This window comes from Eptatretus burgeri, chromosome 13 (assembly GCF_056783735.1).
Source record: "Eptatretus burgeri isolate ZD-2024b chromosome 13, Ebu_testis_v1, whole genome shotgun sequence".
NCBI classification, from domain to species: Eukaryota; Metazoa; Chordata; class Myxini; order Myxiniformes; family Myxinidae; genus Eptatretus; species Eptatretus burgeri.
The window spans coordinates 78,423,917-78,437,154 of record NC_140973.1 but is presented as its reverse complement, the minus strand read 5'-3'; the positions used below and the strand labels follow the sequence as shown (position 1 = coordinate 78,437,154).

At 44.3% G+C, this 13,238-nt stretch overlaps 1 protein-coding gene across 1 annotated transcript; it reads right to left on the bottom strand.

The window, feature by feature from the left end:
- Positions 1–217: 217 nt before the first annotated feature.
- On the bottom strand, positions 218–2,627 carry LOC147014865 (platelet glycoprotein Ib beta chain-like). The gene is made up of 2 exons (XM_085853230.1): positions 2,375–2,627; positions 218–1,107 (listed from the first exon to the last, which is right to left on the bottom strand). Exon 2 carries the CDS (start codon positions 1,062–1,064, stop codon positions 348–350), a length of 717 nt encoding a protein of 238 aa, XP_085709356.1. The 5' UTR covers positions 1,065–1,107; positions 2,375–2,627; the 3' UTR covers positions 218–347.
- Positions 2,628–13,238: the final 10,611 nt, after the last annotated feature.

The window sequence follows — 13,238 nt, the reverse complement described above, 5'->3', positions numbered from 1 at the left end:
CGTTGAAGCATACTCCTAATTATACATCAATTTTGTTCGGAAAACAGGATCACATTGACTCATAAACCACATCACAAAAATAAGTATGGTTTCAGCATTATAATGTGACCATTAGTAGTCATGACTAAGAAATCGAATTAGATAGCTGAATAATGATTTGCCCTTGAGTTTAATTCTGAGTTAATAGTTCATTGCTGAGTAAGGAAAATATATATATATATATATATATATATATATATATAAGTTTAGTAGAAGAGAAAAGCATAAAAGAACAAGCACAGACTTGAAGACTTTGTATGGAATGTCTTGTTGTCATGTGCAGGGGGCTTCTTAAAAGGCCTGTTACATCACTTTCTGTTTTTCATGTGGATCTCTTCATATGGAGATTCTTTTGGAGCACTGGGAGCTGCTGCTTGTTCTTGAAGGTCTTCGTATATTTTGTGGTGGAGTAAATGCTCGTATGAGGTTTCAGATGCTCTTCTTTTTAAAGTGTTGCCTCCTTGGCCTGCAGTCATGTTCCGCAAGCAGTGTAAGCTATAGGCCAAAGGCACGATTAGGATTGCATAAAGTGCATGCAAGCCGAGGTCAGGCCACACCATGCTTCCACATTTGGTTGGTGCCACACATTCTTCAGGCTCCGTCCCCAAGTACAATACCGTTTCGTGTTTTCCTGTATTATGATAAATGCACTTCACTTGGTTGGCTTCCTTAAACCCCTGTTTAGTATTGAGATAGAACAACCATGTGTGTAGGTAGGTGATGGAGCAATCACGACAATCCATTGAAACTCCTTCAAATTTCAGTTCCTGTAAATGCTCCAGATTGTCAAGAGCACCAAAGGGCAGGGCAGTAAATTGATTCCTTACAAAAAGCATTTTGGTGGTGTCTTTGGGAATGTCAGATTGGTTGGGGAAGGTGTGAAGATTGTTGCATTTTAAAGTCTTATCATCGTATTCACATTCTTTTGGGTAGGCCTTCGCACATGTGGAGAAGAGGAGCAGAAGCAGAATCAGTGTGACTTGCGTTGAGGTCACTTCGGGCAGTTGTGTGGCAGCAGGACCCATGATGGACACCAATTATTTTTTGCTGAACACCATGCATACGTAGCTGCAAAAACGTTTGTGAAGGTTACAATATGGAGGTTGTGTGGAAGGGAGGAACATGGCTTTGTTTGTCGGCAGCACAAACAGGGAAATGGGAACGTTGGGCACAAAGAGAAACAACACAGGGTGCCTAAATCAGGTGCAACAACCATTAAAATATAGGAATGCTTCTCACATCAATTTAGTTTTCATGGTTATGATAATCTCTTAATATCGTATGGTATTTACATTTCAACCCCGCTATGTTTCATTGGTAGAAATCAGTCCCTTCTTTCACAATGAAAACATACTCGACTCGATGGGCACTTGGGAGAGCGCATACCTCCGCCATGTAATACCTGATCCACGAGAACATATCGGGCCCAATACATGTTTGAAATATCATGCTATACAGTACTATATCGTTTTTGGCCCGATCTCTCAATGGTGAAGAATCACTTTGAAATTAAATAATTCTCGTGTCCATATCCGGATTCTGATCTTCCCCAAAATTGAATCAATTCTTCTTTGTCACACACCAAACATGGTCACCAAGTTTCATCCGAATCCGTACCCAACTTTTTGAGATATCGTGCTATATATCGTTTTTGGCCCCGTCTCTCAATGGTGAAGAATCACTTAAAAAATTATAGTATCTGGATCCGGATCTTTACCAAAATCTAATCAGTTCGTCATTGTCACACAACCAACCTGTCCACAACTTTTTGAGACATCCTGCACACAAACAAACAAACAAACATAACCTCCTTCACCTTCAGTGGCGGGGGTAAACATATCATTTTTGGCCCCATCTCTCAATTGTGATCGATGAGACATTCGTTTGTGAAAGCGGTATTTTTCACTATTATTGGGAAATAAATTCGATAGGCTGTTCGAATATGGAAAAGCAGTGGAGTTGGCAACTATAATATCACTTTTGGCCTATCTCTCAATGGTGAAGAATCACTTCAAAAACTCGAACTCGGTAGAGCGCATATACCTCTGTCAGGCTGAAAAGTTTCCATTTTGTATCTCACTGATAGACCAGATCTGCTGACCTGAACCAAAATCTAATTGGCTTGTTCTTGTCACCTAACCAACTCATCCACCAAATCAAATCGATTCGTTCTTGTTATACACTCAACCTGTCCACCAAGTTTGTCCGAATCCTTCCATAAGTTTTTGAGATATCTTGCTCACAAACAGACAGACAACCAGACAGACAGAAGCGAAAACATAACCTCCATCCACCTTCGGTGGAAGGGGTAATAAAGATAAACTAATCAACTCACCAGGTGTACAGAAGTGAAACACTGTGCCTGGGAAAGGCAAACTCTGCTCTCTAGTAGAGAAGGCAAGTAGTTTCTTCCCTGGTAGTGAAAACAAACTGCTCTCCAGTGGAGAAGGCAAAGCCAACGCAAAACCGCAACGTGAATGGTAAATCCCTGAGAATTGTCCAGAGATAAACAAGATACTAAGGTGACAGAATAAAAGACGTAACAGTCTGGAAAATAATATGAAATAATCAGTGAAACAAGACCCAGAAAGACGAAAAGGAAAAAAAAAATGTTCTTTTTCTCTAAAACAAAAAGTGACCGCTTTGTACCGAAGTGCTGAGAATCTGAGTCAGAGGGTTTCTGCTCCACCCAGGTCCTTTTCCACAAAGGATGCTCTTATCACATTGTGGGGAGACCAGTGCCTGCTGCTTGGCCCGATAGCACTGTGGTCTTTATGGTTTTTATTATTATTATTATTTTATTTACTAATTCATGCCACCGTGACTACAATGCCCGTTTCGCCACCTTCCACCTTCTCTCGGTTCCATTTCACCTCTCCTTTTCCCGATCACTGTAAGCCCATTCTACCCTTGTATGTATAAAATACAGTAAATTATGAGGGTTTATTTTCCTTTCTTTAATGGCAACAATTATTCTTACCTTCTTGTGGGATCCAGCTTTGGAATGTTTTCGGTCCAAGTGCCTCACCAACTAGGAGGCATGGCCTGACGTTGGACACAGGAAGTCAGGGCAGGAATTTGGAATTCACCTGCTCTTCGTGTTCAACACCCAGCTTAACGTCCATCCGAGGGACGGTACACACGTCAGGAACGGATGCACCACCTGTTAAACACCAAGATGACAGTTTGTATCTGAGTCCACATTAGAACCCAGGCAAGACAGCTTGTAGGTGAGTATGCATACCTGTAGGCTATCCTGCCAGTCTGCAGTGAATTGCAAATACATTAATTTATGCTCCTCCATGAGCCTCATCTTTGCATTAAAATACCCAACAAGACACCCTAATTCCACGTATAATAACCTTTAAGCAATCATGCATGCAGATGCAATCGTGACATAGAAAGGTTAGAGGTGAAGATAAAAAGGGAGATTCAGCAAAGGTGGACAAACACAAACACAGACACCAAAGCTCAATCTCTCAATGTACACACCACCACAACTAACGCAACCAGTTAGTTGTCAATGAACCACTTCATTGACAACAGATTAAACAACTCAGTGTCTCGACTTCTATCTACATCCATCTCCAAGGTCACAGGCCAGCCCAGTTCGTTGAGTCCTCCCCTCTCAAGTGCCTATAGTCTGAGTTTGATTTCTCACACAAGAGTATGTCATGATATACGTTCATGCCGGCTCTTATAGAGTATACACCACTCTTGGAAAGGGATGGGAAAGCCAGCTGTTCCGTGTGCTGGCTTCTTTTGTGTGTGGGTGCCACACACGGTTTTTTGCTCTTCATTTTGCTCCAGTTGGCCATGCTTGGGGAATTTAAACAATAGCATGTAAGCTCTTTCCACAAGATGATTTCAATCGTTGACTCAATGGGAACTGCGATGATACTTTGCGGAGGTTCGTGAATGGAGTTACCGATAAGAGGTCGACAACTAAAGGTGACTACCTTGAAGAAGTAGAAATGGCTGTAATAGGCCGCTTGGCCCTGCATGAGATGATGCCTGCATCCCCAAACTTGATCTCTTTTGCTGCACGCAAATACGTTCTCTGTACGTAGTGAGGACCATTGCATAAAATGACTTGAGCAGATGATTTTAGTCCAATTCCCTTTTCAAACCCTAAACCACTCCTCATTATCTGACTTCTCCAGCACGCAAGCGCACGTGCACACACGTTTTTTAAGGAGTCTTAAAATTTACCCCAAACAATTCGGTCTTGTTGCCTTTACGAAGCCTGGAGGCAGATTTCTGTTTTGGTAAAAATGACTTTTCATGGAAAATACTATCTATCCTATAACACAGACGTTTGACTGACTGTGTCTGTCTGTTTGTCTGTGTTGCCATTTTTCTCAGAGATCTTCATCAAATTTTCAGAAGTCCATCAGTGAGTGCCAAGGAGTGTTTTTGGCCAAAATAATTTGAAAATTTTGAAACTAAAAGTATTTTTGTTTTTTTTAATCACTCTATAGTGCCTAAGCCTTTGTAGCTATGTGAAAGGGGATATTGAATGATCCACAAACCCATCCATTACTTAGTGGGTGTAGGCAAATGTTTTATGCCTCCACAAAAAAATAGTATTACTTTTTTTTATTTCTTCAAAATGCCAACCGGATAATATAAGAACAGCACCGGGCAATGCCGAGTACCCCTGCTGGGTTTTAATATAGGATACAGTGTGAGAAGCACCACACCCTATGAGAGCGGCTCGGGGAGAGGGAGAATGTCTTGTTATTATCCTTAGTGCTATTGCTAATTTTTACCTCTGAGCTGAAGGTGAATGGAGGTAATGTTTTCACACCTGTCTGTTTGTCTGTGAGCAGGATATCTCAAAAGGTTAAAGACAGATTCTGATGAAGTTCGGTGGGCAGGTTGGGTGTTTGACAAGGCTGAATTGATTAGATTTTGGTGAAGATCTGGATCAGGATACTGACGCTCTACTAGAATTTTAAGTGATTCTTCTCCATTGAGAGATAACGTATTGTTGCAGGCCGGGGATCGGTGGCGAGAACGACCGCTAAGTGGGGGAAGTTACGTCGCCTCCCACCAGACTCCTGGAATTGTAGGCCGTGGCTCACGGATAATTTCGTGAGGCGGGTCGCTTAACCGACCGTGGATGCCAATACCTCCACCACGTAACGTAGGGTCTTTTTGTCTAGAACCAATTTACCTCATTAACTACGCGGTGTCGTCTACCGGGGAACTACGCCCTCAGTGCGTCTTGCCCGAACCGGATCACTCTTCCAACTACCAACTACCTTTCCGGTTCGGATGCAGCCGAGCGGAACTACCAAGAACGTACCGGCGAGAATGAACAGAATATCGGGGATAAAGACCCGGCTAACCTCAGATCCGAACCATGCTGGACCAATGAAGGAAAAGACGAAAATGAACTGGGAACATTTCTAATAACAATTTATTTACAATAAAGCGAGGAAAGTTATGTGGTACAGATAACAGGTTTATTGAGGATATTATGCAGGGGAAGATGAGAGAAAGATGGAGTACGACAATTTTACAGCAACTTTTAAAGCAGACAGAGCAGACTTGTCGCGAGAATAATACAGGCAAGATTTACGAGGTTCGAATAACTTCTACAGTTCTACTTAATGGACGGCGCCACATACTCGGACAAAATAACCCCAGTTGAAGGCAAATTACTTTTGCAGCCAGGGAGGGAGGGAGTTGAGGTCGCAGTTCTCGGTACTTGAGTTCCGGGGAAAGGGATGTTCCGTGATGCGGCACCTACCAATGGTCACGCAGCTCGGCCCACGTCCGCACGTGTGGAGTTCGTGTGTGTGTGGAATCCAAGGCAGCCAGGATCATTGGGTATCTCCCGTGATGAGTCTGAGTCTTTGGGTCTCTCACTTTCTCACTCTCAATGAAGGACCCCCAAAGAACTCCTTGGATCCTCCACAGACCTTTCTTTAAACGATCCTGGTCTGGGACAGGATTCGGGCTTCCAAGTGTCTGTTGCAGTTTCACTTCTTTACCAGACCCCCAAAGAACTCAAGACTCCAGCACAGAACGAACTGTCTCAGCACTTCACGAACTCTCCGAACTCCACGCACACCACCCTGAGGATGGTGTCGTAATTTATCCATCTCCCTCAGCGGGGAGGGGCCTTGGTGAAACTGACGTCACTGTCCGCCTTGATTGGACGGGGCTTCCATGGGTCCGCCCTTGCTGGGCAGGGTTTCGGCCATACCAGGAAGCCCGCCCCCTCCACACGTGCGGACTCACCAAAAAGGAACTACTGGAAGAGGATTTTGCCTCGGACAGCGAGTCGCAGGTTAGGCGAGTAGGTGAACACGCGGTTGTTCAGCCCACGCGCGAGTAGCAAGCGAGAGGAGGGGCAAGCAGGCAGAGGGTACCGTGGGTTGTTGTGGATTTGCCTTTGCAATGAAATGGAGTGGGGATATAAAGATTTATTAATCTAACTTTAAAAAAAACATCGCAACGCACCCCTTTCAATTTTCCCACTAAACACAAGGAAGGGATCTGTCTACACATATACTTAATGGAATAACTGACTTGGGACACCTGTATGTTGTATGCATACGGTTCCTAGACCCGTAACAGTATGTATATGGCCAAAAATGATATATAGCACGATATCTCAAAAACAGTTATGGACGGATGCAGACAAAAATTGGAGGACAAGGTGAGTGTGTGACAAGGTGGAAATTGTTAGATTTTGGTGAAGATCTTTATTCGGATACAAGAATCTTTTAAATTAATTCTTCACCATTGAGTAATGGGGATAAAAACGATATTTATCATAATATCTCAAAAAGTTATGGACGGATTTGGACGAAACTTGGTGGACAGGTTGGGTGTTTGACAAGGACAAGCCGATTACATTTTGATTCAGATCCGGATGCAGATCCAACTGATCATTGTGATGCAAAACGTAAACTGTTCACCTGGCAGAGGTATGCGCTCTCCCGAGTGCCCTTCTAGTTACCTCCGCCACCGAAGGTGAAGGAGGTTATGTTTTCACCCCATTCTGTCTGTTTTTCTGTTTGTCTGTTTGTTTGTCTGTTTTTTTTTGCAGGATATCTCAAAAAGTTGTGGACGGATTCGGACGAATCTTTGTCGGTGACAAGGACGAAGTGAATATATTTTGATGAAGATTCTGATTCAACGACTCAAATTTTTTAAGTGATTCTTCACCATTAAGAGATTGGGCCAAAAACGATATATAGCACAATATCTCAAAGAGTAAGGGACTGATTTGGACGACACTTGGTGGACAGGTTGTGTGTGTGGCAAGGACTAATTGATTCGATTTTGGTGAAGATCCGAATCCAGATCTTGATACGAGAATTATCTAATTTCTCCAGTGATTTTTCACCATTGAGAGAGTGGGCCAAACACGATATAGTCCTGTAGAGCATGATATTTATCTCCACGACCGAAGGTGAAGGACGTGTTGTCACCCCTTTCTGTCTGTTGGGTCGCTGAAATAGCTGACCCTTATTGTCAGTAATTCTGTCTGTTTGTTTGGATGTTTGTTCGTTTGTCATCATAATTGGCAGTAAACGTGGGCCGATTTTGACCAAACTCGGCCCATCGGTAGGTACATCTTATGACCTAGTGCTTTGGAAATTGTGATGGTTGCTACTAGGGACGCTTTGGTTCCCGAGCAACAACCGAAAAACCTTCAAAATCAGTACCGTTCACGCGAAATCAATTCCTAAAGCCATTATCCCACGTAGGGTTATGAAATTTGGCACGAATGATCTACAGATGATGCTCTATCAAATATATTCTGGTTTTTGTGATATATGGAATACTTTACCCGCAGCGCCCCCTACAATAAGGGTATGCGCGAAAATTGGTGAAAATTGAAGGCACCCAAGCGACCAGGTGAGTGCATCGATACGAATGAAACTTTGCAGGTTCATGGTACTCAATGAGTACTACAACTTTGCCTCAGGGTCATTCCGTGCCAACTCACCTAAATTTCAAAAACCTCCCCAGGTCACCTCAGATTTTGCTGGAAAGATTCTTAAATGTCGATCTATATGGCTCTACCCACCATGCAAAATATTAGCTTTCAATTCCTCATAGTTTAAAAAATATCGATCTCGAGAGACCTTTGAAATTTGGCCCTAAAAATGCCAAATGTGAAAAACGCATTTTTTTTTTCAACTTCAGGGGTTTATAATTTTATAATGGACTCCTCTAGAAAGTTAATATTGCAAATATTTACTAATTGGCATCCAAATTTTTCAATTATGGCATCAGATAGCTTCTGGGATGCATATTTCTCACTCTATAGGAATCTAAAAATGGCTTTTTGGCCAAAACGAGCTAAAATAAGGTGAAACTATAGGAGCCCTCCTGAAAATATGGAACAACATAGAATTTTTTCCTCATAACACAGTGATTATAGGGTCATTATTTATCCATAGATACATTTTTGCCGGGATAATACAGTTAGGTGATGAATTATAAAAGTTTTACCATAAGCCCTTGCCTCCGAGTGCTCGAAAAGGGACCAATTTTGTCCCCTGGTTTGACCATGTGGCTCGGGGTTTAGGATCTTCATTTTTTTTTTCGAAAGATTGCTTCATATAAGATGTGTCTACTGACCGAATAATTGTATCGAACGCCCATAGCTTCATATTAAAATAAATTTTTATTTACATGCACGTTTTTTAAATAATTATTCACTTTTTTCATATTCATGAGCTTATAAATCTGAAACTGAACACTCCAGCAAAGTGATACTGCAGATGTTTATAAACTGGCATATGAAATTTAAGGATCTGTTATCAGAATACCTGATAAATGCATATGTTTCTATCTGTAGGAAGTTGAAAATGCCACTTTGACCAAATATGGTGAATATGCAGGGGGCATTAACTGAGGTTCTGTAACAACTTAGATATTATTCTTCTCAAAGGGCGGAGGAGCTCCTTGTGAGCCAACGGCCATCCACATCTAGTGCCCATCTGTGTCTGCAGACGTCCTCCTACAGTTGGGTTACTTTTTTATTAGGAGGTTGGTGGCAGGATTTGCACTCCGGCCACCGTAAAACCCTTCATTCCGCAAAACACAAAAACGCAAAAAAATCTGAAAACCCACTCCGTGGGAGTACCTCCTGTGCAGCTTCCCTTGGGCAGCTCACCGGATGATGGGATTGGGGCAAAGCCTTCGGGACCCCCAATCTTTGATGATAGGAGGGAAACCACGGGGTAACATTCCTGGGTCAGATTGCGGGAGAGTGTGTCGGAGTGGTGCTGAGGTGTCGTCCACCAGACGGCGGTCTCCTTGGGTTAACCTGAGGCGGTCCCTTCGGGTGGGTGCCTGGAATGTCCTATCCCTAAGAGAGGATGATCACCTGTCTCTGTTATCATCTGAGCTCAAGTGTTTGGACATTGGGATTGCAGCTCTCTCTGAGGTTCGGAGACCGGATTGCGGCGAGATAATGGTGGGTTGTTACACCTACTATTGGTCTGGTGGCTCTGATGGTTACCATACTCAAGGAGTTGCTGTCGCTGTGTCCAATAAGCTGACCCCAATGATAATTGAGGTAACACCGGTCAACGAGCGTATTATGAGATAAAGGATTCGTCACTCAGGTGTCATTTCCCTGGTCTCTGTTTATGCTCCGACTGAGGCGAGTGATCTCACCGTGAAGGATGCATTCTACGCCACGCTCGAGTCTGTGGTTGATCAGTGCCCCAGACGAGATACATTTCGAGTCTTGGGGGATTTCAATGCATCGACTGGAACTGATAGGGATGGTTATGAGGTGTGTGTTGGCCCCCATGGGTCAGGAACTATGAACCAGAATAGCACTAAGTTCCTTGACTTTGCAAGAAGTCATGGACTTAGGGTGGCTGGTTCATGGTTTCAGCGCCCGCAAGCTCATCGCTGGACTTGGTATTCCAACGCTGGCGGTGTGGCAAAGGAGATTGACCATGTCCTCATTGACGGTCGCTGGAGGATGATCCAGAACTGCAGGGTCTACCGGAGTGCTCAGTTCCTCAATACTGACCACAGGCTTGTTGTAGCAACTCTAAAGCTGCACCTTAAATCCTGGAGAATGGTACCATCCCAGCCCAGGCTGGATGTTGGCAAGCTCAGGGATGAGAGAGTAGCTGAGGAGTTTGCGAACAGGCTGAGTGGACACTTGGGCGGTCTGGGTGCTTTGGGGGGTCCTGAAGAGTTGTGGAGTGCCTTTAAGACCACCGTCCTTGATGTTGCCGGTGGATGTCTTGGAACTCACCGCAGGGCAAAGAAGAATTTTGTCTCTCAAGGGACACTGGACACCATTGACCAGAGTCGCAGGGCCAGGCTGAATGGCAGAGCTGAGCTGTTCAGGGAGCTGAGGCGTAAAACTGTACGTGCACTGAGGGTGGACAAGGAGGCCTATGTGCGAGGAATCTGTGAGGGGGTAGAGCATCACCTGTGGACAGGTGATTCTCGTCCCGCTTACAGGGGAATTCACGCATTACGTTCATCCAAGCCCATTGCTTGGAGCACTGCAGTTAGAGCAGAGAGTTGTAGGCTCTTGACAGAGGAGTCTGAAGTGAAGGCCCGCTGGGCCGGTTACTTTGAGCGGTTGTACCAGGCTGATCCCCCAGCTGTCGAGTTGGACGTCAAGGGTGTTACAATCCCTGTTGCTGACCCTCGAATCAACTGTGGTCCACCTTCACTTGTGGAAACACGGGTTGCGGTGAACCAGTTGAAACAGGGCAAAGCTCCAGGGATCTGTGGCGTCCATGCTGAACTTCTCAAGGCTGGTGGAAATGCTGCACTTGTGTCGTTGCATGCAGTTTTGTGCTCTGCCTGGAACACAGGCATCATCCCAACTGATTGGAAGAGGGGCCTTGTTGTTCCTCTCTGGAAAGGGAAGGGTGATCGCCAAGACTGCAACAACTACCGAGGGGTGACGCTGCTCTCGGTGCCGGGCAAGGTCTTTGCTCGGATAATTCTTGATACGGTTTGGCACCATCTGCTTGAGCACCAGCCTCCAGAGCAGTCAGGCTTTACACCAAAGCGGTCAACGATTGACCGTCTCCTTGCTCTTCGTGTCCTCACCGAACGCAGACGAGAGTTTTGGCAGGGGCTGCTTGCAGCCTCTGTTGATCTCTGTAAAGCGTTCGATTCAGTGAATCGGGATGTCCTCTGGAGGATTCTTGGTCTTCGTGGGGTGCCACCAAAACTGATCGATCTGATGTCTGAACTCTACTCTGGTACTGAGAGTGCTGTGAAGTGTGGTGGTACCATCTCTGACTTATTTCCAGTTGTTACTGGAGTTTGTCAGGGGTGTGTACTGGCCCCCACACTTTTCAGCACTTGTATGGACTGGATTTTAGGGAGGATGTCGGAGAGATCAAGCTGCAGTGCATTGTTTGGGAATGTCAAGATCTCGGACCTTGATTTTGCAGATCATGCAGTGATCTTTGCGGAGACTTTAGATATCCTCTTGGTGGCCCTCGAGGTGCTAAATGAGGAGTCGGAGCCGCTGGGATTACGGGTTTTTGAGTCAAAACTAAGATCCAGGCTTTCGGTGACATCTTGGATGCTGCTGTCCTGTCTGTGTCTGTTTGTGGTGAGGATGTTGAGGTCGTGGAGAGATTCACTTACCTTGGCAGTGATATTCATGTCTCTGCTGGCTGTGAGTCAGAGGTCAATAGACGTCTGGGTCGGGCCTGGGGAGTCATGGATTCACTGGATCATGGGGTGTGGCGCTGCCGGTACCTGTGCGGGCAGATGAAAGTCCGAGTCTTCAGGTCCTTGGTACTTCCAGTCTTGCTCTATGGATGCGAGACTTGGACTCTGACCAAGGCTCTGAGATGGAGACTTAATTCCTTTCGTACCAGGTCTCTTCGGAGAATCCTTGGCTATCGCTGGTCGGATTTTGTGTCCAACGAGCGGTTGCTGAGAGAGACTCGGATGAGATTTGTTGCCTGCATAGTCTGTGAGCATCAGTTGCGGCTGTATGGACATGTGGCTCGTTTTCCTGACGCTGATCCCGCTCACCAGATTCTCTCAGTGAGGGAGTCTCATGAGTGGAGGAGGCCAATGGGCCGACCACGTACCTCGTGGTTGCAGCAGCTTGACCATCATCTCAAGGAGATGGGGATGGGCCTGGCATCTGCCTGGGGGATGGCCAGGCGGAGGCCCCTGGAGTACCGGCGGAAAGTGGACGCGGCGACGCGCTGTTCTGGCACATGCTCCCATACCTGACCTGACCTTCTCATAAATTAATAATTATAAGTACATTTTTTTTATTCAAAAAGAAGTTCTTGTTATGATAATCCAAACATATGCTTGGGTTTTAATTTTAAAAAAACATGTCCTACAGTTCTCTATTTGAAGTCATTAGTTATGACATACACCACTAGATGGAGTAATGGTCTGTCACAACACTAGGGGCAGCACAGTCAACCTGTCTGTTTGTTTGTCTCTTTGGAGAACAAAGGAGAGGTGCAAACAAAGGAAATGGATGCAGAAAAACCTAGGCCTAGTGGCACAAGTTTGACAAGTATATGCACTGTTGGAACCAAATTAGACCAGGAGTGTCACAAGACCTATTATGCAAGGAATGTTGGGCTAAAACAAGTTGCTGCTTTGGAGAAGAAGTCACAAGAATTGATTTCATGGAGATCAGGAATTACTTAAAAATTACTAATATTCATTGTCTCTGTATATCTGAAAATAAAAAAGCTGCTACTCAACTCATCAAATTTGTTCTAATTTATAATTTGCAATCACTTACGAAAGTAATCATTAGCATGTATTTATGAACAAATAACATCCTTATCACTAATGTCGAATAAGAAGCATAATTTAGCCTCATACACACCTTGTTCACCTTGTTTACCTTGTCTTCACCTTGTTTTGGACCAAGTGGGCCAAATTGCCATATTTGGCTTCCTAAAACTAGGAGTATGTGCTTTCTAGAGACATTCTGATGCCACGATCTGAAATTTTGTATACCAGTTTATAAAATTCTGCAGTAACTCTTTCCTGCATAGTTCCATTTAAGATTTATAAACTTCTGAATATGAAAAAAGTGAATAATTATGAAAAACGTGCATGTAAATAAAAATGTATTTTACGATGAAGCCATGGGCATTAGATAAAATTATTCGGTCAGTAGACACATCTTATATGAAGTAATGTTTAGAAAAAAAAATGAAGATCCTAAACCCTAGCCACATGGT

Coding starts and splice junctions, on each gene's coding strand:
- LOC147014865 (XM_085853230.1), bottom strand. CDS start 1,064: ATGGGTCCTGCTGCCACACAACTGCCCGAAGTGACCTCAACGCAAGTC.